The sequence below is a fragment of the Scyliorhinus torazame genome, chromosome 11 (genome assembly GCF_047496885.1).
Source record: "Scyliorhinus torazame isolate Kashiwa2021f chromosome 11, sScyTor2.1, whole genome shotgun sequence".
Lineage (NCBI taxonomy): Eukaryota > Metazoa > Chordata > Chondrichthyes > Carcharhiniformes > Scyliorhinidae > Scyliorhinus > Scyliorhinus torazame.
Window position 1 is genome coordinate 256,561,819 of NC_092717.1, and position 25,832 is coordinate 256,587,650.

At 50.1% G+C, this 25,832-nt stretch overlaps 1 protein-coding gene across 1 annotated transcript in view; it reads right to left on the minus strand.

Moving 5' to 3' along the window:
- The window catches only part of sspo (SCO-spondin), a 1,206,999-nt gene that overhangs the window by 460,616 nt on the left and 720,551 nt on the right, over window positions 1-25,832 (minus strand). Inside the window, 4 exon segments of the mRNA XM_072468611.1 lie at window positions 756-898; window positions 4,120-4,248; window positions 12,959-13,129; window positions 19,270-19,316. Coding sequence (XP_072324712.1) covers window positions 756-898; window positions 4,120-4,248; window positions 12,959-13,129; window positions 19,270-19,316 — 490 coding nt within the window.

Genomic DNA, 25,832 nt, shown 5'->3' on the forward strand with positions numbered 1-25,832 from the left:
CGAGAGAGAGGGAGCGCGAGAGAGAGGGAGCGCGAGAGAGAGGGAGCGCGAGAGAGAGGGAGCGCGAGAGTGAGGGAGCGCGAGAGTGAGGGAGCGCGAGAGTGAGGGAGCGCGAGAGTGAGGGAGCGCGAGAGAGAGGGAGCGCGAGAGAGAGGGAGCGAGAGAGAGGGAGCGCGAGAGAGGGAGCGTGAGTGAGGGAGCGCGAGAGAGAGGGAGCGCGAGAGAGAGGGAGCGCGAGAGAGAGGGAGTGCGAGAGAGAGGGAGCGAGAGAGAGGGAGCGAGAGAGAGGGAGCGAGAGAGAGGGAGCGCGAGAGAGGGAGCGTGAGAGAGGGAGCGCGAGAGAGAGGGAGCGCGAGAGAGAGGGAGCGCGAGAGAGAGGGAGTGCGAGAGAGAGGGAGTGCATGAGAGAGGGAGCATGGGAGAGAGGGAGCGTGGGAGAGAGGGAGCGTGGGAGAGAGGGAGCGTGGGAGAGAGGGACCGTGAGAGAGAGGGAGCGTGACAGAGATGGAGAGAGAGGGAGCTTGAGAGAGAGGGACCGTGAGAGAGAGGGAGCGCAAGAGAGAGGGAGCGTGAGAGAGAGGGAGCATGAGAGAGAGGGAGCGTGACTGAGAGAGAATTAGCGACAGGCATTACGGCAAATCCTAGCCCTGGGACAAGTCCATGGCGCAGGATTGGAGCAGAGACAGATTGAAGAACCAGAATCTTGGTCAAACGGTGTGAGCTGAGTGAGTGGACACTCTGACCATTACACTGACCTGTAACACCAGCCCGTCACGGCAGTAACAGCCGGGTCTGCAGCCCCAACTCTGCTCCTCGCTGTTGATCTCTGCACATGTCCCGGCCTCACTGGGACAATCTCTCCACATGGTACCAGGCAGGCAGTTTGATGGAGCTTCGCCTGTCACACCCCATAACACAGAGGAGACTAATTAAACCGGAACCGAGCAGCCAACACACAGACATCACACCACCCTCACCCCCACCCCCCCACCCACCCGCGCAGTGTCTCCCTTCTCCGCATCAGCCCTGACGCAACATGGCGCAGGGCTACAGGGGCTGGCGTGGAAGAAAGGAGGTCCCCAGTCAGGGAGGCCGGCCTGCCGATCGGTGGGCCCCGATCGCGGGCCAGGCCACATCGGACGACGCGCCCCCCCCCCCCCCCCCCCCCTGGGGACGGACCCCCCTCCCCCCGCCTCCCACAGACTGCCCCCGGACCCTTTCACGTCGAATTCCGCCGACTAGGAGCAGGTGTGGACGCCGTTGGTGGGACTCGGATTTTTTACGACGGCCGCTCGGCACATCCCGGGTCGGGAATTGGCGGGGGGGCCACGTAGAGTGGCCCCTGACCTGCACCGTGCCAACCACGCCGATTCTCCACTCTGCGGAGAATCGCATCCCGCCGTCAGGCGGCGCGGCGCGATTCGCGCCGGTCTCGGGGATTCCCCGGCCCCAGACTGAGAGAATCCCGTCCTTAGTCTTTGTGTCAGGTCCCTTTCATCACGGACACTGAACTGGACACGGAGCTGGGAGCAGATAAATGTTTCTCTGAGTGCAGATCCTCCACCAATGGGAAGTACATTAAATTCAACAAGAGCGACTCCGTCTCCTCTTCTCTCTTATGGGAGGTGGCCGTTCGGGGAAAGATCATTTCTTCTGGGTAACACAGAGATGGGTCTGGGTGAGTGGAGCGGAGGAAGCTGGTAGACTCCATCCGAGAGGTGGATTGCCAGTATTCGAGTGCCCCTATTCCGGAGTTGCTGGAAGGATTTGCAGATGAAATTTAAGCTACTGTCGGTGGATAAGGCAGCCCCGGGACACAGGTGGCTGGTTGGTCTCCGCGCCAGTGCAGGTTAATATGTGGCTGAAAAGTTTTATCAAAGACTGTACAGATCACAGCCCCTACAGGAGAAGTTGCCCATGATGCAATGTTTGGGTGGGTTGTCCTTCTGGACGTGGTGAGGGGGAGCAGGGAGGAGTTGTAACCCCTGCTGGGTTTAGAGGAGGAGAAGCGCATTGGTCAATGCAGTCCGGTAAAGGCCCGGGCCAGGTGGGTTTCCTGTTGAATTTTATAAGAAATTTATGGGGCAGTTGACCTCACTGATATTGGAAATGTTTAATGATTCCTTGGCCCGGGGGTCGGGGTGGGGGAGGGGGGGATGCACCTCGCATTTGTCCGGGTTAAATTCCATCTACCATTTCTTCGCCCAATTTTGCAGCCTATCTGTATCCTGTTGTATTCTCTGACAATCTTCATCACTATCCGCAACTCCTGCAATCTTAGCATCATCCGCAAACTTGCTAATCAGGCCGGCTATGATTTCTTCCAAGTCATTTAATAATAATCGCTTATTGTCACAAGTCGGCTTCAATGAAGTTACTGTGAAAAGCCCCTAGTCGCCACATTCCGGCGCCTGTTCGGGGAGGCTGGTACGGGAATTGAACCCGCGCTGTTGCCTTGTTCTGCATTCCAAGTCAGCTGTTTAGCCCAGTGTGCTAAACCAGCCGCTATATATATTACAAAGAGCAGAGGTCCCAGAAGTGATCCCTGCGGAACACCACTAGTTACAGACCTCCATTTGGAAAAATAAACAGCTGGATTGTAATGCAGACCAAGGCAGGCCAGCAGCACGGTTCAATTCCCGTACCGGCCTCCACGAGCAGGCGCCGGAATGTGGCGACTAGGGGCTTTTCACAGACACTACTTGTGACAATAAGCAATTATTATTATACCCTCTGTCTTCTATGGCCAATGTTTCTTTTCCAATCTCTCCCTATGTTTCTTCCCAAATCATTCTTTGCTCAAATGGATAAGTTGATTACTCCTTTCATTTGGGTGGGGAAGACCCACGAGAATTGGCTGGATGTTTCTGGAGAGAGACAGTCGGGGGCTTCGCTTCACCAAATTTGTTAACCTATTATTGGGCATCCAATATCGATCAGGTTTGGGATGATTTAAGGATCTGAATTCCATATTGGGGCTGATGGAGGCGAATGTTGTCTCGGTTCTAGTTAATGAGCCTTGGTAACTGCCTCGCTCCCGTTTTCTGCTGCGCAGTTTCCCTCGAGCCCGGAGGCGTTGCTGATGGTTTGGGGACAGTTCACTCAGCTCCATGTCGTTGTCAGACCCTGTCTGTAGGAATCGCTGCTTTGTGTCAATGGATCTGGACTCGCAGTTTGGGTCCGGGGGGAGGGAGGGGCTGGAAACATTTCGGAATACATTTGTAAAGGATAGGTTTGTTGGATTTGAGGAGCTGGTGGATAAATTCCAACTCCGAGATCTAATTTTTTTAGGTATTTACAGGGCGCAATTTCCTACGGAAGGAGATCTCGTTGTTTCCGTTAGCACCCACACCCTCAGGGTTCTGTCTTTGGCTGAAGCGGGCGAGGGTAAGATTTCAGATATCTACGGTCAGATCCAGTCTGCTGGAGAAGGTGAGGAGGAAGGAGGAGCTGGGTCCAGTTTTTGAGGGAGGGATGTGGAGTGAGGCTCTACACAGGGTCAACTTGACCTCTTCCTGTGATAGGTTGAACTTGATTCAGTTTAAGGTGGAGCACAGGGGGTGCCTGACCAGGACTAGGCTGAGGGTGCAACTCAGGTACGTTCACTGTTCCGACGTCTGGTTAATCTACCCATACGTTCTGCTCCAGTCTGGAATTGTTGGCTGGTCTCCTTCCTGAAACACCATGTAAGGGATTCTGGGCATCGAACCAGAGCCTTGTCCACGAGTGGCCATTGTCGGGGTCTCGGACAGGCCAGTGCTGTAGACGGGGGTGAGGGCGGATGTCCTTACTCTCGCCTCGCTGAAATGATCAAGTACGCCATGAAAAGGGAGGTAGGTGGTTCTGCTCGAGGTGACAGCCACTCGTTTGCTTTCTCAGAGAGGTCATCACTGTCAGCTGTTGGGGGGCGGGGACGGTTATTGGGTATGAGTTGGGGTTTTCTTTGTTTTGCGTTATTGGGGTAAGGTTTTGGGGTTAGTCAGGTTGAGAGAGGTTGAAATGTGTTATTTTTGTGCTGTCTCTGAATGTTTGATGACTATTGTGGTGTTATTTTGTAATATTGAAAAACCCTGTTTTTGCGAACAATTCTCGATGTGTGTGTTTGTCACAGCGACTCACCGCATGGTTGGTTGTTACAGCCGGTCAGCTGACTGTTTTCAGAGGAATTGCTGACTCTGGTTCGATTCTGAAATCCCCCTCCACAAGGCGCAGAACATTCTGACCAGGGGCCCCAGTCTCTCCACACGTCTGGGGAGAAGGGGAAGAGTAAAGAGAGACTCAGAGTTCATCCAAAGTGTCACCACAATGCGTTTAAAACTGGAGGTTTAAACTCCATGAAAAGCAGATGACTGCTTCCTGACAACTGTTATCCTCCCCAAACTCTCTCTCCTCCCAAAGAATTCCGAATTAATCCCACTCTCCTGCTTTTTCCCATAAATTTTGAATATTCAAACAAAATCTAATTTCCTTTTCAGGCAGACTTTTCCGGATCACAAGTCACTCAATAAGATGTCTTCCCAGTTCCCTTCAACCTGTTCCCTTCAACCAGTACCCTCTGCTTCCAGATCCTCCGAAACAGGAAATAGAATCCCCTCATTTACTGCATCAAAATCACATCCTAGTCAATATCTGACCCCTCTCCAACAATGCCACTTCCTTCTTAAAGCACAGAACCCCACGTTGTTTTTCTTTTCTGTGATGTTGGTGTTGCTGGGCCAACATTGGTTACCTGTCCCTAATTGCTCTTGAACTGAGTAATTTCAGAGTCACCACATTGCTGTGGGTCTGGAGTCACATGTGGGCCAGACTGGGTAAGGACGGCAGATTTCCAACATTTGTTGACGGTTTTATGGTTGCCATCACTGAGACTAGGTGCTGTGGTGGGAAAAAGCCAACATAAGTGTACTTTACCTGAATGCTCGTAGTATTCGGAATAAGGTAAATGAGTTGATGGCGCAAATCATCGTGAACGACTATGATTTTGTGGCCATGACTGAAACATGGTTAAAGGATGGTCACGACTGGGAGTTAAATATCCGAGGGTATCAAACTTTTCGGAAGGACAGAGTGGATGGTAAGCGAGGTGGTGTAGCTCTGTTATTTAAGGATGACATCTGGGCAACAGTAAGGGATGACATCGGTGCTATGGAGGATAAGGTTGAATCCATTTGGGTGGAAATCAGGAATAGTAAGGCGAAAAAGTCACTGATAGGAGTAATCTATAGGCCACCAAATAGTAACATTATGGTGGGGCAGGCAATAAACAAAGAAATAACATAGAACATAGAACATAGAATAATACAGCGCAGTACAGGCCCTTCGGCCCACGATGTTGCACCGAAACAAAAGCCATCTAACCTACACTATACCATTATCATCCATATGTTTATCCAATAAACTTTTAAATGCCCTCAATGTTGGCGAGTTCACTACTGTAGCAGGTAGGGCATTCCACGGCCTCACTACTCTTTGCGTAAAGAACCTACCCCTGACCTCTGTCCTATATCTATTACCCCTCAGTTTAAGGCTATGTCCCCTCGTGCTAGCCATTTCCATCCGCGGGAGAAGGCTCTCACTGTCCACCCTATCTATCCCTCTGATCATTTTGTATGCCTCTATTAAGTCTCCTCTTAACCTTCTTCTCTCTAACGAAAACAACCTCAAGTCCATCAGCCTTTCCTCATAAGATTTTCCCTCCATACCAGGCAACATCCTGGTAAATCCCCTTGCACCCGTTCCAAAGCCTCCACGTCCTTCCTATAATGCGGTGACCAGAACTGTACGCAATACTCCAAATGCGGCCGTACCAGAGTTCTGTACAGCTGCAACATGACCTCCTGACTCCGGAACTCAATCCCTCTACCAATAAAGGCCAACACTCCATAGGCCTTCTTCACCACCCTATCAACCTGGGTGGCAACTTTCAGGGATCTATGTACATGGACACCTAGATCCCTCTGCTCATCCACACTTTCAAGAACTTTTCCATTAGCCAAATATTCCACATTCCTGTTTTTCCTTCCAAAGTGAATCACCTCACACTTCTCTACATTAAACTCCATTTTCTACCTCTCAGCCCAGCTCTGCAGCTTATCTATGTCCCTCTGTAACCTGCTACATCCTTCCACACTATCGACAACACCACCGACTTTAGTATCGTCTGCAAATTTACTCACCCACCCTTCTGCGCCTTCCTCTAGGTCATTGATAAAAATGACAAACAGCAACGGCCCCAGAACAGATCCTTGTGGTACTCCACTTGTGACAGAACTCCATTCTGAACATTTCCCATCAACCACCACCCTCTGTCTTCTTTCAGCTAGCCAATTTCTGATCCACATCTCTAAATCACCCTCAATCCCCAGCCTCCGTATTTTCTGCAATAGCCTACCGTGGGGAACCTTATCAAACGCTTTGCTGAAATCCATATACACCACATCAACTGCTCTACCCTCGTCTACCTGTTCAGTCACCTTCTCAAAGAACTCGATAAGGTTTGTGAGGCATGACCTACCCTTCACAAAGCCATGCTGACTATCCCTGATCATATTATTCCTATCTAGATGATTATAAATCTTGTCTCTTATAATCCCCTCCAAGACTTTACCCACTACAGACGTGAGGCTCACCGGTCTATAGTTGCCGGGGTTGTCTCTGCTCCCCTTTTTGAACAAAGGGACCACATTTGCTATCCTCCAGTCCTCTGGCACTATTCCTGTATCCAATGATGACATAAAAATCAAAGCCAATGGTCCAGCAATCTCTTCCCTGGCCTCCCAGAGAATCCTAGGATAAATCCCATCAGGTCCCGGGGACTTATCTATTTTCAGCCTGTCCAGAATTGCCAACACCACTTCCCTACGTACCTCAATGCCATCTATTCTAATAGCCTGGGTCTCAGCATTCTCCTCCACAACATTATCTTTTTCCTGAGTGAATACTGACGAAAAATATTCATTTAGTATCTCGCCTATCTCTTCAGACTCTACACACAACTTCCCATCCCTGTCCTTGACTGGTCCTACTCTGTCCCGAGTCATTCGCTTATTCCTGACATACCTATAGAAAGCTTTTGGGTTTTCCTTGATCCTTCCTGCCAAATACTTCTCATGTCCCCTCCTTGCTCGTCTTAGCTCTCTCTTTAGATCCTTCCTCGCTACCTTGTAACTATCCATCGCCCCAACTGAAACTTCACACCTCATCTTCACATAGGCCTCCTTCTTCCTCTTAACAAGAGATTCCACTTCTTTGGTAAACCACGGTTCCCTCGCTCTAAGCCTTCCTCCCTGCCTGACCGGTACGTACTTATCAAGAACACGCAGTAGCTGTTCCTTGAACAAGCTCCACTTATCCAGTGTGTCCAAAACTTGCAGCCTACTTCTCCACCTTATCCCCCCCAAGTCACGTCTAATGGCATCATAATTTCCCTTCCCCCAGCTATAACTCTTGCCCTGCGGTGTATATTTATCCCTTTCCATCCTTAACGTAAACGTCACCGAATTGTGGTCACTGTCCCCAAAGTGCTCACCTACCTCCAAATCCAACACCTGGCCTGGTTCATTACCCAAAACCAAATCCAATGTGGCCTCGCCTCTTGTTGGCCTGTCAACAAACTGTGTCAGGAAACCCTCCTGCACACACTGTACAAAAAACGACCCATCTAATGTACTCGAACTATATCTTTTCCAGTCAATATTTGGAAAGTTAAAGTCTCCCATAATAACTACCCTATTACTTTCGCTCTTATCCAGGATCATCCTCGCCATCCTTTCCTCTACATCCCTAGAACTATTTGGAGGCCTATAGAAAACTCCCAACAGGGTGACCTCTCCTTTCCTGTTTCTAACCTCAGCCAATACTACCTCGGAAGATGAGTCCCCATCTAGCATCCTCTCCGCCACCGTAGTACCGCTCTTGACTAGCAGCGCCACACCTCCCCCTCTTTTGCCTCCTTCTCTGAGCTTACTAAAACACCTAAACCCCGGAACCTGCAACATCCATTCCTGTCCCTGCTCTATCCATGTCTCCGAAATGGCCACAACATCGAAGTCCCAGGTACCAACCCATGCTGCCAGTTCCCCGACCTTATTTCGTATACTCCTGGCATTGAAGTAGACACACTTCAAACCACCTACCTGAACACTGGCCCCCTCCTGCGACGTCAAATCTGAGCTCCTGACCTCTATACTCTCATTCTCCCTTACCCTAAAACTACAATCCAGGTTCCCATGCCCCTGCTGCATTAGTTTAAACCCCCCCAAAGAGCACTAACAAATCTCCCCCCCAGGATATTTGTGCCCCGCAGGTTCAGATGTAGACCATCCTGTCTGTAGAGATCCCACCTTCCCCAGAAAGAGCCCCAGTTATCCAGAAATCTGAATCCCTCCCGCCTGCACCATCCCTGTAGCCATGTGTTTAATTGCTCTCTCTCCCTATTCCTCATCTCACTATCACGTGGCACGGGCAACAACCCAGAGATAACAACTCTGTTTGTTCTAGTTCTGAGCTTCCATCCTAGCTCCCTGAAAGCCTGCCTGACATCCTTATCCCCTTTCCTACCTATGTCGTTAGTGCCAATGTGGACCACGACTTGGGGCTGCTCCCCCTCCCCCTTAAGGACCCGGAAAACACGATCCGTGACATCACGTACCCTTGCACCTGGGAGGCAACATACCAAACGTGAGTCTCTCACGCTCCCACATCTACAGATGCATGTAGAAATGGTACAGCAGTTATCATGGGGGATTTGAATCTACATGTTGACTGGTTTAACCAGGTCGGTCAAGGCAGCCTTGAGGAGGAGTTTATAGAATGTATCCGCAATAGTTTCCTAGAACAGTATGTAATGGAACCTACGAGGGAACAAGAGGTCCTCGATCTGGTCCTGTGTAATGAGACAGGATTGATTCAGGATCTCATAGTTAGGGATCCTCTCGGAAGGAGCAATCACAATATGGTGGAATTTAAAATACAGATGGAGGGTGAGAAGGTAAAATCAAGCACTAGTGTTTTGTGCTTAAACAAAGGAGATTACAATGGGATGAGAGAAGAACTAGCTAAGGTAGATTGGGAGCAAAGACTTTATGGTGAAACAGTTGAGGAACAGTGGAGAACCTTCCAAGTGATTTTTCACAGTGCTCAGCAAAGGTTTATACCAACAAATGGAAGGGCGGTAAAAAGAGGGAAAATCGACCGTGGATATCTAAGGAAATAAGGGAGAGTATCAAATTGAAGGAAAAAACATACAAAGTGGCAAAGATCAGTGGGAGACTAGAGGACTGGGAAATCTTTAGGGGGCAACAGAAAGCTACTAAAAAAGCTATAAAGAGTAAGATAGATTATGAGAGTAAACTTGCTCAGAATATAAAAACAGATAGTAAAAGTTTCTACAAATACATAAAACAAAAAAGAGTGGCTAAGGTAAATATTGGTCCTTTAGAGGATGAGAAGGGAGATTTAATAATGGGAGATGAGGAAATGGCTGAGGAACTGAACAGGGCTTTTGGGTCGGTCTTCACAGTGGAAGACACAAATAACATGCCAGTGACTGATGGAAATGAGGCTATGACAGGTGAGGACCTTGAGAGGATTGTTATCACCAAGGAGGTAGCGATGGGCAAGCTAATGGGGCTAAAGGTAGACAAGTCTCCTGGACCTGATGGAATGCATCCCAGAGTGCTAAAAGAGATGGCTAGGGAAATTGCAAATGCACTAGTGATAATTTACCAAAATTCACCAGACTCTGGGGTGGTCCCGGCGGATTGGAAATTAGCAAACGTGACACCATTGTTTAAAAAAGGAGGTAGGCCTAATTATAGGCCAGTGAGCTGAACTTCGGTAGTAGGGAAGATGCTGGAATCTATCATCAAGGAAGAAATAGCGAGGCATCTGGATGGAAATTGTCCCATTGGACAGACGCAGCATGGGTTCATAAAGGGCAGGTCGTGCCTAACTAATTTAGTGGAATTTTTTGAGGACATTAACAGTGCGGTAGATAACGGGGAGCCAATGGATGTGGTATATCTGGATTTCCAGAAAGCCTTTGACAAGGTGCCACACAAAAGGTTGTTGCATAAGATAAAGATGCATGGCATTAAGGGGAAAGTAGTAGCATGGATAGAGGATTGGTTAATTAATAGAAAGCAAAGAGTGGGGATTAATGGGTGTTTCTCTGGTTGGCAATCAGTTGCTAGTGGTGTCCCTCAGGGATCAGTGTTGGGCCCACAACTAGAACATAGAACATAGAACAATACAGCGCAGTACAGGCCCTTCGGCCCACGATGTTGCACCGAAACAAAAGCCATCTAACCTACACTATACCATTATCATCCATATGTTTATCCAATAAACTTTTAAATGCCCTCAATGTTGGCGAGTTCACCACTGTAGCAGGTAGGGCATTCCACGGCCTCACTACTCTTTGCGTAAAGAACCTACCCCTGACCTCTGTCCTATATCTATTACCCCTCAGTTTAAGGCTATGTCCCCTCGTGCCAGCCATTTCCGTCCGCGGGAGAAGGCTCTCACTGTCCACCCTATCTAACCCTCTGATCATTTTGTATGCCTCTATTAAGTCTCCTCTTAACCTTCTTCTCTCTAACGAAAACAACCTCAAGTCCATCAGCCTTTCCTCATAAGATTTTCCCTCCATACCAGGCAACATCCTGGTAAATCTCCTCTGCACCCGTTCCAAAGCCTCCACGTCCTTCCTGTAATGTGGTGACCAGAACTGTACGCAATACTCCAAATGCGGCCGTACCAGAGTTCTGTACAGCTGCAACATGACCTCCTGACTCCGGAACTCAATCCCTCTACCAATAAAGGCCAACACTCCATAGACCTCCTTCACCACCCTATCAACCTGGGTGGCAACTTTCAGGGATCTATGTACATGGACACCTAGATCCCTCTGCTCATCCACACTTTCAAGAACTTTTCCATTAGCCAAATATTCCACATTCCTGTTTTTCCTTCCAAAGTGAATCACCTCACACTTCTCTACATTAAACTCCATTTGCCACCTCTCAGCCCAGCACTGCAGCTTATCTATATCCCTCTGTAACCTGCTACTTCCTTCCACACTATCGACAACACCACCGACTTTAGTATCGTCTGCAAATTTACTCACCCACCCTTCTGCGCCTTCCTCTAGGTCATTGATAAAAATGACAAACAGCAACGGCCCCAGAACAGATCCTTGTGGTACTCCACTTGTAACCGAACTCCATTCTGAACATTTCCCATCAACCACCACCCTCTGTCTTCTTTCAGCTAGCCAATTTCTGATCCACATCTCTAAATCACCCTCAATCCCCAGCCTCCGTATTTTCTGCAATAGCCTACCGTGCTGTTCACAATTTACATAGATGATTTACACAGGTGATTAAGAAGGCAAATGGAATTTTGTCCTTCATTGCTAGAGGGATGGAGTTTAAGACTAGGGAGGTTATGCTGCAATTGTATAAGGTGTTAGTGAGGCCACACCTGGAGTATTGTGTTCAGTTTTGGTCTCCTTACTTGAGAAAGGACGTACTGGCACTGGAGGGTGTGCAGAGGAGATTCACTAGGTTAATCCCAGAGCTGAAGGGGTTGGATTACGAGGAGGGGTTGAGTAGACTGGGACTGTACTCGTTGGAATTTAGAAGGATGAGGGGGGATCTTATAGAAACATATAAGATTATGAAGGGAATAGATAGGATAGATGCGGGCAGGTTGTTTCCACTGGCGGGTGAAAGCAGAACTAGGGGGCATAGCCTCAAAATAAGGGGAAGTAGATTTAGGACTGAGCTTAGGAGGAACTTCTTCACCCAAAGGGTTGTGAATCTATGGAATTCCTTGCCCAGTGAAGCAGTAGAGGCTCCTTCATTAAATGTTTTTAAGATAAAGATAGATAGTTTTTTGAAGAATAAAGGGATTAAGGGTTATGGTGTTCGGGCCGGAAAGTGGAGCTGAGTCCACAAAAGCTCAGCCATGATCTCATTGAATGGTGGAGCAGGCTCGAGGGGCCAGATGGCCGACTCCTGCTCCTAGTTCTTATGTTCTTATGAACCCGGGTCCCTGGCGCTTTCCCCTGGGTCACTGGATTACTGCTCCAGTGGCAATACTCCTGCACAATCGGTGCGTCAACACTTTCTCACTCTTACTTTCTGCTATTAATAAACTCAAGGATTGGAAATGATTTTCAGAAGTGTTCTCAGCTTTCATTGTCGAACACCTCTCTGTGTTAGCCCCCCAGCTCTCCCATCTCCACTATTCCCTTAAATTTACATTAAATTTCCTCTGATTATCATTGTGGTCCAGGCAGGAGTGAAATAAAACTGGGATTGTACAAAAGCCCAGAGTAATCGATTGCAGAGACCTCTCAGGATTGTGGGGCGAGAGCAGATTTGTTTTTATTATCAAACAAAATCAATGGCTTCAGTCTTAGCGAGGCGGAGGGCGAGGGAGGCGGAGGGTCTGGCAGGTGGAGGGTCTGGCAGGTGGAGGGTGAGGGAGGTGGAGGGTCTGGGAGGTGGAGGGTCTGGGAGGTGGAGGGTGAGGGAGGTGCAAGGTCTGGGAGGTGGAGAGTCTGGGAGGCGCAGGGTCTGGCAGGTGGAGGGTGAGGGAGGTGGAGGGTGAGGGAGGTGCAGGGTCTGGGAGGTGCAGGCGCTGGGAGGTGCAGGCGCTGGGAGGTGGAGGGTGAGGGAGGCGCAGGGTCTGGGAGGCGCAGGGTGAGGGAGGTGGAGGGTGAGGGAGGTGGAGGGTGAGGGAGGCGCAGGCGCTGGGAGGTGGAGGGTGAGGGAGGTGGAGGGTGAGGGAGGTGGAGGGTGAGGGAGGTGGAGGGTGAGGGAGGTGCAGGGTCTGGGAGGTGCAGGGTCTGGGAGGTGCAGGGTCTGGGAGGTGCAGGCGCTGGGAGGTGGAGGGTGAGGGAGGTGGAGGGTCTGGGAGGTGGAGGGATTCTTTGGTTGCTGTAACGCACCGTCACATAGCTGCTGGCTGCAATGCTCTGTTTGCAGGACCGCGCCCTCGCACTCTCGCCCGCCCCGCGCGGCCGCAGGGTTGGTGGGAGATCGGAACCTTCGTCTGGATCCAACGTCACAGCTTTTACTGCACGAACTCCAGGAGGTCCAGTGAGTCCAAATACAGTCCACTGCAACAGGAAAACACAGCATCAATGGGAAAACATGGAAAAGAATGGGAGAACACGGGAACAATGGGAAAACACGGGAACAATGGGAGAACACGGGAACAATGGGAGAACAGGGGAACAATGGGAGAACACGGGAACAATGGGAAAACATGGAAAAGAATGGGATAACACGGGAACAATGGGAAAACACGGGAACAATGGGAGAACATGGAAAAGAATGGGAGAACACGGGAACAATGGGAGAACACGGGAACAATGGGAGAACACGGGAACAATGGGAGAACACGGGAACAATGGGAGAACACGGGAACAATGGGAGAACATGGAAAAGAATGGGAGAACACGGGAACAATGGGAAAACACGGGAACAATGGGAGAACATGGAAAAGAATGGGAGAACACGGGAACAATGGGAGAACACGGGAACAATGGGAGAACACGGGAACAATGGGAGAACACGGGAACAATGGGAAAACACGGGAACAATGGGAGAACATGGAAAAGAATGGGAGAACACGGGAACAATGGGAAAACACGGGAACAATGGGAGAACATGGAAAAGAATGGGAGAACACGGGAACAATGGGAGAACACGGGAACAATGGGAGAACACGGGAACAATGGGAAAACACGGGAACAATGGGAGAACACGGGAACAATGGGAGAACACGGGAACAATGGGAGAACACGGGAACAATGGGAGAACACGGGAACAATGGGTAAAGCAGAGATATCGAGACCCAGACACACGGAAAGGTCAGGAAGGAGTGAGCCGCGAGGGGCCTGCAAAGCTCTAACTGAAGGAGGCATCAGGCAAGGAGGTAGCGGGAAAGTAGGAGGGGAAGGAGGGACATTGGAGGGGAGGATGGGGGATGGGAAAGATGGAGGGAGACAGTCGGGTTTATTTTTATTTGTTCCTGGGATGTGGGCGTCGCTGAGCCAGCATTTATTGCCCATCCCTAATTGCCCTCAAGGGGGCAGTTAAGAGTCACCACATTGCTGTGGGTCTGGAGTCACGTGTAGGCCAGGCCGGGTAAGGACGGCAGAGTTCCTTCCCTAAAGGACATTACTGAGCCAGATGGGTTTTTAGGACAATCGACACTGGTTTGATGGTCAGCGTTAGACTTTTAATTCCAGATTTTTATTCAATTGAATTTGAATTTCACCGTCTGTTGTGATAGGATTCAAACCCGGAGTTTTGGGATTATGGGCCCAGTGACAAAACCACAATGGCATCTCCTCTCCTGGTGCAGAGAGGGGGGGGAGCGGAGATGGGGCGAGAGATAGGTGTGGGGAGGGGGATGTATAGGGAGTGAAATGCAGGATAGGTAGAAGGATGGAGCGAAAGAGGGGCGTGGGAAAGGGAGGGTTTTGGGGTTAGGGAAGGCAATGAGGGTGAGGGAGTGATGTACAGCAGTAGTCAGGATGTGGGGCAGAAAGTAAATCAGGAGATAGAAAAGGCTGTAAAAAAGGCAATATCACAATAATCATGGGGGACTTCAATATGCAGGTGGACTGGGAAAATCAGGTTGGTCGTGGTTCCCAAGAAAAGGAATTTGTGGAATATCTAAGAGAGGGTTTTTTGGAGCAGCTTGTGACAGAGTCTACTAGGGAACAGGTAATTCTGGATTTGGTGATGTGTAATGAGGCAGACTTGATTAGGGAACGTAAGGTGAAGGAACCCTTAGGGAGCAGTGACCACAATGTGATAGAATTTACCCTGCAGTTTGAAAGGGAGAAGCTGCAATCAGATGTAACAGTATTACAATTAAATAAGGGTAACTACAAAGACACGAGGGAGGAGCTGGCCAGAGTTGATTGGAGAAGGAGCCTAGCAGGGAAGACAGTGGAACAGCAATGGCAGGAGTTTTTGGGGTTATTAGGGAGGCACAACAGAAATTCATCCCAAGGAGGAGGAAACATGCTAAGGGCAGGACAAGGCATCCATGGCTGATGAGTGAAGTCAAGAACAGCATGAAGGCTAAAGAAAAAGCATACAAAGTGGCGAGAATTAGTGGGAAGCCAGAGGATTGGGAATCTTTTAAAAGCGAGCAGAGGACAACTAAAAAAGCAATAAGGGGGGAGAAGATGAAGTACGAGTGCAAGCTAGCTAGTAATATAAAGGAAGATAGGAAGAGATTTTTCAATATATAAAAGGTAAGAGAGAGGCAAAAATAGACATTGGACAACTGGAAAATGTGGCTGGAGAAGTAATAACAGGAAACAAAGAAATGGCAGAGGAACTCAGGAGAAGGTTCTGGGGAAACTGAAAGGTCAGAAGGTGGACAAGACACCTGGACCAGATGGACTACACCCGAGGGTACTAAAAGAGATAGCTGAGGAGATTGTGGAGGCATTGGTGATGATCTTTCAGAAATTACTGGAAGCAGGAAGGGTCCCAGAGGACTGGAAAGTGTCTAATGTAACACCGCTGTTTAAGAGGGAGGAAGAAGACGGGAAATTATAGGTCGGTTAGCCTGACTTTGGTCATTGGTAAGATTTTAGAGTCTGTTATTAAAGATGAGATCGCGAAGCACTTGGAAGTGCATAAAATAGGACTGAGTCAGCACGGCTTCGTCAAAGGGAGGTTGTGTCTGACAAATCTGTTAGAGTTCTTTGAGGAAGTAACAAGGAAGTTAGACAAAGGAGAACCAGTGGACGTGATTTATTTAGATTTCCAGAAGGCCTTTGATAAGGTGCCGTATAGGAGACTGTTAAATAAGTTAAGAGCCCATGGTGTTCAGGGTAAGATCCTGGCATGGATAGAGGATTGACTGACTGGCAGAAGGCAGAGAGTGGGGATAAAGGGATCTTTTTCAGGATGGCAGCCGGTGACTAGTGATGTGCCTCAGGGGTCTGTGCTGGGACCACAACTTTTCACAATATACATTAATGATCTGGAAGAAGGAACTGAAGGCTCTGTTGCTAAGTTTGCAGATGACACAAAGATCTGTAGAGGGACAGGTAATATTGAGCAAGCAAGGGGGCTGCAGAAGGATTTGGACAAGCTAGGAGAGTGGGCAATGAAGTGGCAGATGGAATACAATGTGGAAAAGTGTGATGTTCTGCACTTTGGAAGGAGGAATTTAGGCAGAGACTGTTTTCTAAATGGGGAAATGCTTAGGAAATCAGAAGCACAAAGGGACTTGGGAATCCTTGTTCACGATTCTCTTAAGGTTAATGTGCAGGTTCAGTCGGCAGATAGGAAGGCAAATGCAATGTTAGCATTCATGTCAAGAGGGCTATTAATTTATTGATTGATTGATTGATTATCACATGTACTGAAGTGCAGTGAAAAGTATGTTTCTGCGGCCGAGGGAACGTACACAGTACGTACATAGTAGACACAAGAATAATCGACAGAGAACATTGACAAATGGTACATCGACAAACACTGATTGGTTACAGTGCGGAACAAGGGGCCAAACAAGAGCAGCATCGGGCATCGTGAATAGTGTTCTTACAGGGAACAGATCAGTCCGAGGGTGAGTCGTTGAGGAGTCTGGTAGCTGTGGGGAAGAAGCTGTTCCTGTGTCTGGATGTGCGGGACTGGATGTGTGGCTAGAATATAAGAGCAAAGATGTACTTCTGAGGCTGTATAAGGCTCTGGTCAGACCCCATTTGGAGTATTGTGAGCAGTTTTGGGCCCATATCTAAGGAAAGATGTGCTGGCCTTGGAAATGGTCCAGAGGAGGTTCACAAGAATGATCCCTGGAATGAAGAACTTGTCGTATGGGGAACGGTTGAGGACTCTGAGTCTGTACTCGTTGGAGTTTAGAAGGATGAGGGATCTTATTGAAACTTACAGGATACTGCGAGGCCTGGGTAGAGTGGACGTGGAGAGGATGTTTTCACTTGTAGGAAAAACTAGAACCAGAGGACACCATCTCAGACTAAAGGGACGATCCTTTAAAACAGAGATGAGGAGGAATTTCTTCAGCCAGAGGGTGGTGAATCTGTGGAACTCTTTGCCGCAGAAGGGTGTGGAGGCCAAATCACTGAGTGTCTTTAAGACAGAGATAGATAGGTTCTTGATTAATAAGGGGATCAGGGGTTATGGGGAGAAAGCAGGAGAATGGGGATGGGAAAATATCAGCCATGATTGAATGGTGGAGCAGACTCGATGGGCCGAGTGGCCTAATTCTGCTCCTGTGTCTTAGGGTCTCAGTGGATAGGGAGAAGGAGGGGAATGGGGAGATGGAGGGGAATGGGGAGATGGAGGGGAATGGGGAGAGGGAGGGGAATGGGGAGATGGAGGGGAATAGGGAGAGGGAGGGGAATGGGGAGATGGAGGGGTTTGGGGGAGAGAGTAGGGAAGGTGGGAGAGGGAGGGGAATGGGGAGAGGGAGAGGGAGGGGAATAGGGAGAGGGAGGGGAATGGGGAGAGGGAGGGGAATGGGGAGATGGAGGGGTTTGGGGGAGAGAGTAGGGAAGGTGGGAGAGGGAGGGGAATGGGGAGAGGGAGAGGGAGGGGAATGGGGAGAGGGAGGGGAATGGGGAGATGGAGGGGTTTGGGGGAGAGAGTAGGGGAGGTGGGAGAGGGAGGGGAATGGGGAGAGGGAGAGGGAGGGGAATGGGGAGAGGGAGGGGAATGGGGAGAGGGAGGGGAATGGGGAGAGGGAGGGGAATGGGGAGATGGAGGGGTTTGGGGGAGAGAGTAGGGAAGGTGGGAGAGGGAGGGGAATGGGGAGAGGGAGAGGGAGGGGAATGGGGAGAGGGAGGGGAATGGGGAGAGGGAGGGGAATGGGGAGAGGGAGGGGAATGGGGAGAGGGAGGGGAATGGGGAGATGGAGGGGTTTGGGGGAGAGAGTAGGGAAGGTGGGAGAGGGAGGGGAATGGGGAGAGGGAGGGGAATGGGGAGAGGGAGGGGAATGGGGAGAGGGAGAGGAATGGGGAGAGGGAGAGGGAGGGGAATGGGGAGAGGGAGAGGGAGGGGAATGGGGAGAGGGAGGGGAATGGGGAAAGAGAGGGAATGGGGAGAGGGAGGGGAATGGGGTGAGGGAGGGGAATGGGGGTAAGGGAGGGGAATGGGGGAGAGGGAGGGGAATGAGGAGAGGGAGGGGTTTGGGGGAGAGAGTAGGGGAGGTGGGAGAGGGAGGGGAATGGGGAGAGGGAGGGGAATGGGGAGAGGGAGGGGAATGGGGAGAGGGAGGGGAATGGGGAGAGGGAGGGGAATGGGGAGAGGGAGGGGAATGGGGAGAGGGAGGGGAATGGGGAGAGGGAGGGGAATGGGGAGAGGGAGGGGAATGGGGAGAGGGAGGGGAATGGGGAGAGGGAGGGGAATGGGGAGAGGGAGGGGAATGGGGAGAGGGAGGGGAATGGGGGAGAGGGAGGGGAATGGGGGAGAGGGAGGGGAATGGGGAGAGGGAGGGGAATGGGGGAGAGGGAGGGGAATGGGGGAGAGGGAGGGGAATGGGGGAGAGGGAGGGGAATGGGGGAGAGGGAGGGGAATGGGGGAGAGGGAGGGGAATGGGGGAGAGGGAGGGGAATGGGGGAGAGGGAGGGGAATGGGGGAGAGGGAGGGGAATGGGGAGAGGGAGGGGTTTGGGGGAGAGAGTAGGGGAGGTGGGAAGGTTCACTGGGTTGATCCCGGGTATGGAGGGATTTTCTCATGAGGAGAGGTTGAGTAGGTTGGGTCTGTACTCAGAGTTTAGCAGAATGAGAGGTGACCTTATTGAGACACATTGGATTCTCAGGCCGATGCTGAGAGGTTGTTTCCTCTTGTGGGAGAGTCTGGGACCAGAGGGCAGAATCTCAGAGTGAGGGGGTCACTCATTAGAGACGGAGATGAGGAGGAATTTCTTCCCTCGGAGGAGAGTGAACCTGTGGAATTCTTCACCACAGAGAGCTGTAGAGGCTGGGGCGTTAAGTATGTTGAAGTCTGAGAGACAGATTATTAATCAGTGAGGAGTCAAGGTTATGGGGATAAGGTGGGAAAGTGGAATTGAGGATTATATCTGATCACTCAGCATCGCACTGAATGCCAGAGCAGACTCGATGGGTCGAATGGTCTACTCCTGCTCCTAGTTCTTATGTTCTTATGGGACAAGGGGGTGGAGGCTGTTATGTAGGGGTCGGACCATGGGGAGGCTGTAGATAATATTTCACTCAGTAATATTCAGGGTTACATTTCTCAGTACCTGCGCATGGCATTAGTCCACACAGCATCTCTCCAAACTGGCACGTGCTGTAACCAACAACCAAAATAGTGTCAGGGAAATCACATCCGTTTGGCAGCTCGGAATCGAGAATAGACAGGACGCTGAATGGGGAGGGTGGAGGGACACCGCTTCACGGTGGACGTATCAAAATGGGTCATGGTTTGGGCTGGGGGTGAGGGTCTGTGGCTAAGGTGATTGCTGCTGATAATTCAGATCTACTCAATCTCAGGCTGTCAACCTCGCCAGCCCCCAGATCCTGTCCCTGCAAATATCGATATCCACACACACTGAGCTCACTGCAGAGCTGAGCGAGAGGATACGGGAGAGAAATGTGGGATTACACTCTGAGATGGGACAGCGCAGAAAGAGATTTACTCTGAATACTGAGAGGGCCATTTAGGACTGAGAGGAAGAAAAATATCTTCTCTCAGATGCTGCTGAACCTGGGGAATTCTCAACACCCAGGCCGTGGGGGAAAAGTCACTGAATGGATTCAAGAAAGAGTAAGAAGTCTTACAACACCAGGGTAAAGTCCAACAGGTTTGTTTCAAACACTGGCTTTCGGAGCGCTGCTCCTTCCTCAGGTGAATGAAGCAGTGCTCCAAAAGCTAGTGTTTGAAACATACCTGTTGGACTTTAACCTGGTGTTGTAAAACTTCTTACTGTGCTCACCCCAGTCCAACGCCGGCACCTCCACATCATGGTATTCAAGAAAGAGAGAGATCATTTTGTGGTTTTTAATAGCATCAAGGGGTTTGGGGAGAAAATGGGAATGTGGCTTTGGTATCGAGGATTAAGCAAGATCATAGTGAATGGCAGAGCAGGATCGAAGGGCCGAATGGCCTCCTCCTGCTCTGAGTTTCCACGATATCTAACCCAGTAATGTACCTGTCCTGGGAGTGTTTGATGGGACAGTGTAGAGGGAGCTTTACTCTGTATCTAACCCCGTGCTGTACCTGTGCTGGGAGTGTTTGATGGGGACAGTGTAGAGGGAGCTTTACTCTGTATCTAACCCCGTGCTGTACCTGTCCTGGGAGTGTTTGATGGGACAGTGTAGAGGGAGCTTTACTCTGTATCTAACCCAGTGCTGTACCAGTCCTGGGAGTGTTTGATGGGGACAGTGTAGAGGGAGCTTTACTCTGTATCTAACCCCGTGCTGTACCTGTCCTGGGAGTGTTTGATGGGGACAGTGCAGAGGGAGCTTTACTCTGTATCTAACCCCGTGCTGTACCAGTCCTGGGAGTGTTTGATGGGGACAGTGTAGAGGGAGCTTTACTCTGTATCTAACCCCGTGCTGTACCTGTCCTGGGAGTGTTTGATGGGACAGTGTAGAGGGAGCTTTACTCTGTATCTAACCCCGTGCTGTACCTATCCTGGGAGTGTTTGATGGGGACAGTGCAGAGGGAGCTTTACTCTGTATCTAACCCCGTGCTGTACCTGTCCTGGGAGTGTTTGATGGGGACAGTGTAGAGGGAGCTTTACTCTGTATCTAACCCCATGCCGTACCTATCCTGGGAGTGTTTGATGGGGACAGTGCAGAGGGAGCTTTACTCTGTATCTAACCCCGTGCTGTACCAGTCCTGGGAGTGTTTGATGGGGACAGTGTAGAGGGAGCTTTACTCTGTATCTAACCCCGTGCTGTACCTGTCCTGGGAGTGTTTGATGGGACAGTGTAGAGGGAGCTTTACTCTGTATCTAACCCCGTGCTGTACCAGTCCTGGGAGTGTTTGATGGGGACAGTGTAGAGGGAGCTTTACTCTGTATCTAACCCCATGCTGTACCTATCCTGGGAGTGTTTGATGGGGACAGTGCAGAGGGAGCTTTACTCTGTATCTAACCCCGTGCTGTACCTGTGCTGGGAGTGTTTGATGGGGACAGTGTAGAGGGAGCTTTACTCTGTATCTAACCCCGTGCTGTACCTGTCCTGGGAGTGTTTGATGGGACAGTGTAGAGGGAGCTTTACTCTGTATCTAACCCCGTGCTGTACCAGTCCTGGGAGTGTTTGATGGGGACAGTGTAGAGGGAGCTTTACTCTGTATCTAACCCCATGCTGTACCTATCCTGGGAGTGTTTGATGGGGACAGTGCAGAGGGAGCTTTACTCTGTATCTAACCCCGTGCTGTACCAGTCCTGGGAGTGTTTGATGGGGACAGTGTAGAGGGAGCTTTACTCTGTATCTAACCCCATGCTGTACCTATCCTGGGAGTGTTTGATGGGGACAGTGTAGAGGGAGCTTTACTCTGTATCTAACCCCATGCTGTACCTATCCTGGGAGTGTTTGATGGGGACAGTGCAGAGGGAGCTTTACTCTGTATCTAACCCCGTGCTGTACCAGTCCTGGGAGTGTTTGATGGGGACAGTGTAGAGGGAGCTTTACTCTGTATCTAACCCCGTGCTGTACCAGTCCTGGGAGTGTTTGATGGGGACAGTGTAGAGGGAGCTTTACTCTGTATCTAACCCCGTGCTGTACCTGTCCTGGGAGTGTTTGATGGGGACAGTGTAGAGGTAGCTTTACTCTGTATCTAACCCCGTGCTGTAACTGTCCTGGGAGTGTTTGATGGGGACAGTGTAGAGGGAGCATTACTCTGTATCTCACCCAGTGCTGTACCTGTCCTGGGAGTGTTTGATGGGGAGAGTGTAGAGGAAGCTTTACTCTGTATCTAACCCCGTGCTGTACCTGTCCTGGGAGTGTTTGCTCGGGACAGTGTAGAGGGAGCTTTACTCTGTATCTAACCCCGTGCTGCACCTGTCCTGGGAGTGTTTGATGGGGACAGTGTAGAGGGAGCTTTACTCTGTATCTAACCCCGTGCTGTACCTGTCCTGGGAGTGTTTGATGGGGACAGTGTAAAGGGAGCTTTACTCTGTATCTAACCCCGTGCTGCACCTGTCCTGGGAGTGTTTGATGGGGACAGTGTGAAAGGAGGTTTACTCTGTATCTAACCCCGTGCTGTACCTGTCCTGGGAGTGTTTGATGGGGACTGTGTAGAGGGAGCTTTACTCTGTATCTAACCCCGTGCTGTCCCTGTCCTGGGAGTGTTTGATGGGGACAGTGTAGAGGGAGCTTTACTCTGTATCTAACCCCGTGCTGTACCTGTCCTGGGAGTGTTTGATGGGGACAGTGTAGAGGGAGCTTTACTCTGTATCTAACCCGTGCTGTGCCTGTCCTGGGAGTGTTTGATGGGGACAGTGTAGAGGGAGCTTTACTCTGTATCTAACCCCGTGCTGTACCTGTCCTGGGAGTGTTTGATGGGGACAGTGTCGAGGGAGCTTTACTCTGTATCTAACCCCGTGCTGTACCTGTCCTGGGAGTGTTTGATGGGGACAGTGTAGAGGGAGCTTTACTCTGTATCTAACCCCGTGCTGTACCTGTCCTGGGAGTGTTTGATGGGGCAGTGCAGAGGGAGCTTTACTCTGTATCGAACCCCGTGCTGTCTCAATGTTGCCTGGCACTGTGGGGTCTCTGCTGCCATAGATACCATCGGCTGGCAGTGTCCTTTCAGGGGAACATTCTCCAGCCCTTGCCCATCGCCCCAGTAGGGGCTACAGTGGGCATTGCCCCAGGGTGGGCCTATACTGATGCGTCGCCAGTGGGTGGCAGCCCGGTGGGGATAGGGCTTATGACGCAGAGTGGGGTACAGGTGGGTGGGGTGGGGGCACCCATACATCCGGTGTCACTCTGCGGAACCAAGGGCTAAGGTGGGTGGTCAGTGGGGTGCGCTGCAAGATGGCCACAGTCTGGGTGGTCCGTGCCTGGACACTGCCCCAGTCCCCTGGGGGGTCACTCCGGCCCCTCCCTACCCCAGCCAGCCTGGTCAGTGTCCGGGTCGGCAGCCCACCGTCTCTCCTCTCCGTGTCCGACCCCCTCTCTCTCCCTCAGCAGCCACTATGCTGCTTTTAAAAAGCACAGGTGGACCATGCCATTGGGAACGCGACCCATCGGCGGCGGAGAATCACAGACCCCCCCGGAAAATACCGGGTCAGGCCCATAGCAACTCTGAGCAGGAGTCAGCGATCTGGCCCCTCAAGCCTGCTCCACCATTCAATGAGATCATGGCTGATCTTTTGTGGACTCAGCTCCACTTTCCGGCCCGAACACCATAACCCTTAATCCCTTTATTCTTCAAAAAACTATCTATCTTTATCTTAAAAACATTTAATGAAGGAGCCTCAACTGCTCCACTGGGCAAGGAATTCCATAGATTCACAACCCTTTGGGTGAAGAAGTTCCTCCTAAACTCAGTCCTAAATCTACTTCCCCTTATTTTGAGGCTATGCAAATGATGTTCACTGTGGTGTGTTTGGAAAGTATTGACACCACAGGATGTTGAAAGTGGGGATTTAGCAATGATAACATCATTGAATATGAAAGGCAGATGCTTAGATTCTCTTAATAATCTTTATTGTCACAAGTAGGCTTACATTAACACTGCAACGAAGTTACTGTGGAAAAACCCCTAGTCGCCACATTCCGACGCCTGTTCGGGTACACCGAGGGAGAATTCAGAATATCCAATTCACCTAACAGCACGTCTTTCGGGACTTGTGGGAGGAAACCGGAGCATAGAACATAGAACATTACAGCGCAATACAGGCCCTTCGGCCCTCGATGTTAAGCCGACCTGTGAAACTACTCTAAAGCCCATCTACACTATTCCCTTATCGTCCATATGTCTATCCAATGACCATTTGAATACCCTTAGTGTTGGCGAGTCCACTACTGTTGCAGGCAGGGCATTCCACACCCTTACTACTCTGAGTAAAGAACCTACCTCTGACATCTGTCCTATATCTATCTCCCCTCAATTTAAAGCTATGTCCCCTCATGCTAGACATCACCATCCGAGGAAAAAGGCTCTCACTGTCCACCCTATCCAATCCTCTGATCATCTTGTATGCCTCAATTAAGTCACCTCTTAACCTTCTTCTCTCTAACAAACACAGCCTCAAGTCCCTCAGCCTTTCCTCATAAGATTTTCCCTCCATACCAGACAACATTCTGGTAAATGTCCTCTGCACCCTTTCCAATGCTTCCACATCCTTCCTATAATGCGGTGACCAGAATTGCACGCAATACCCCAAATGCGGCCGCACCAGAGTTCTGTACAGCTGCAACATGACCTCATGGCTCCGAAACTCAATCCCTCTACCAATAAAAGCCAACACACCATACGCCTTCTGAACAACCCTCTCAACCTGGGTGGCAACTTTCATGGATCTATGTACATGGACACTGAGAACTCTCTGCTCATCCACACTGCCAAGAATCTTACCATTAGCCCAGTACTCTGTCTTCCTGTTATTCCTTCCAAAATGAATCACCTCACACTTTTCTGCATTAAACTCCATTTGCCACCTCTCAGCCCAGCGCTGCAGCTTATCTATTCTCCCTCTGCAACTTGTAACAGCCTTCCGCACTGTCCACAACTCCACCGACTTTAGTGTCATCTGCAAATTTACTCACCCATCCTTCAACGCCCTCCTCCAGGTCATGTTTATAAGATGATCAGGGGAATAGATAGAGTAGACAGTCAGAGACTTTTTCCCCAGGTGGAACACACCATTACAAGGGGACATAAATTTAAGGTGAAAGGTGGAAGATATAGGAGGGATATCAGAGGTAGGTTCTTTACCCAGAGAGTAGTGGGGGCATGGAATGCACTGCCTGTGGAAGTAGTTGAGTCGGAAACATTAGGGACCTTCAAGCAGCTGTTGGATAGGTACATGGATTACGGGAAAATGATATAGTGTAGATTTATTTGTTCTTAAGGACAGCACGGTAGCATTGTGGATAGCACAATTGCTTCACAGATCCATGGTCCCAGGTTCGATTCCAGCTTGGGTCATTGTCTGTGCGGAGTCTGCACGTCCTCCCCGTGTCTGCGTGGGTTTCCTCCGGGTGCTCCGGTTTCCTCCCACAGTCCAAAGATGTGCGGGTTAGGTGAATTGGCCAATGATAAATTGCCCATAATGTCCAAATTGCCCTTGGTGTTGGGTGGAGGTGTTGAGTTTGGGTAGGGTGCTCTTTCCAAGAGCTGGTGCAGACTCAAAGGGCCGAATGGCCTCCTTCTGCACTGTAAATTCAATGATAATCTATGATTAATCTAGGACAAAGGTTCGGCACAACATCGTGGGCCGAAGGGCCTGTTCTGTGCTGTATTTTCTATGTTCTATGTTCTATTCTAATAGCCTGGGTCTCGGCATTCTCCTCCACAACATTATCTTTCTCCTGAGTGAATACGGACGAAAAATATTCATTTAGTATCTCTTCAGACTCCACACACAACGATGTTGTATGTTCTATCTATGTCATTTATAAAAATGACAAACAGCAGTGGCCCCAAAACAGATCCTTGTGGTACACCACTAGTAACTGGACTCCAGTCTGAACATTTAGAACATAGAACATAGAACGATACAGCGCAGTACAGGCCCTTCGGCCCACGATGTTGCACCGAAACAAAAGCCATCTAACCTACACTATGCCATTATCATCCATATGTTTATCCAATAAACTTTTAAATGCCCTCAATGTTGGCGAGTTC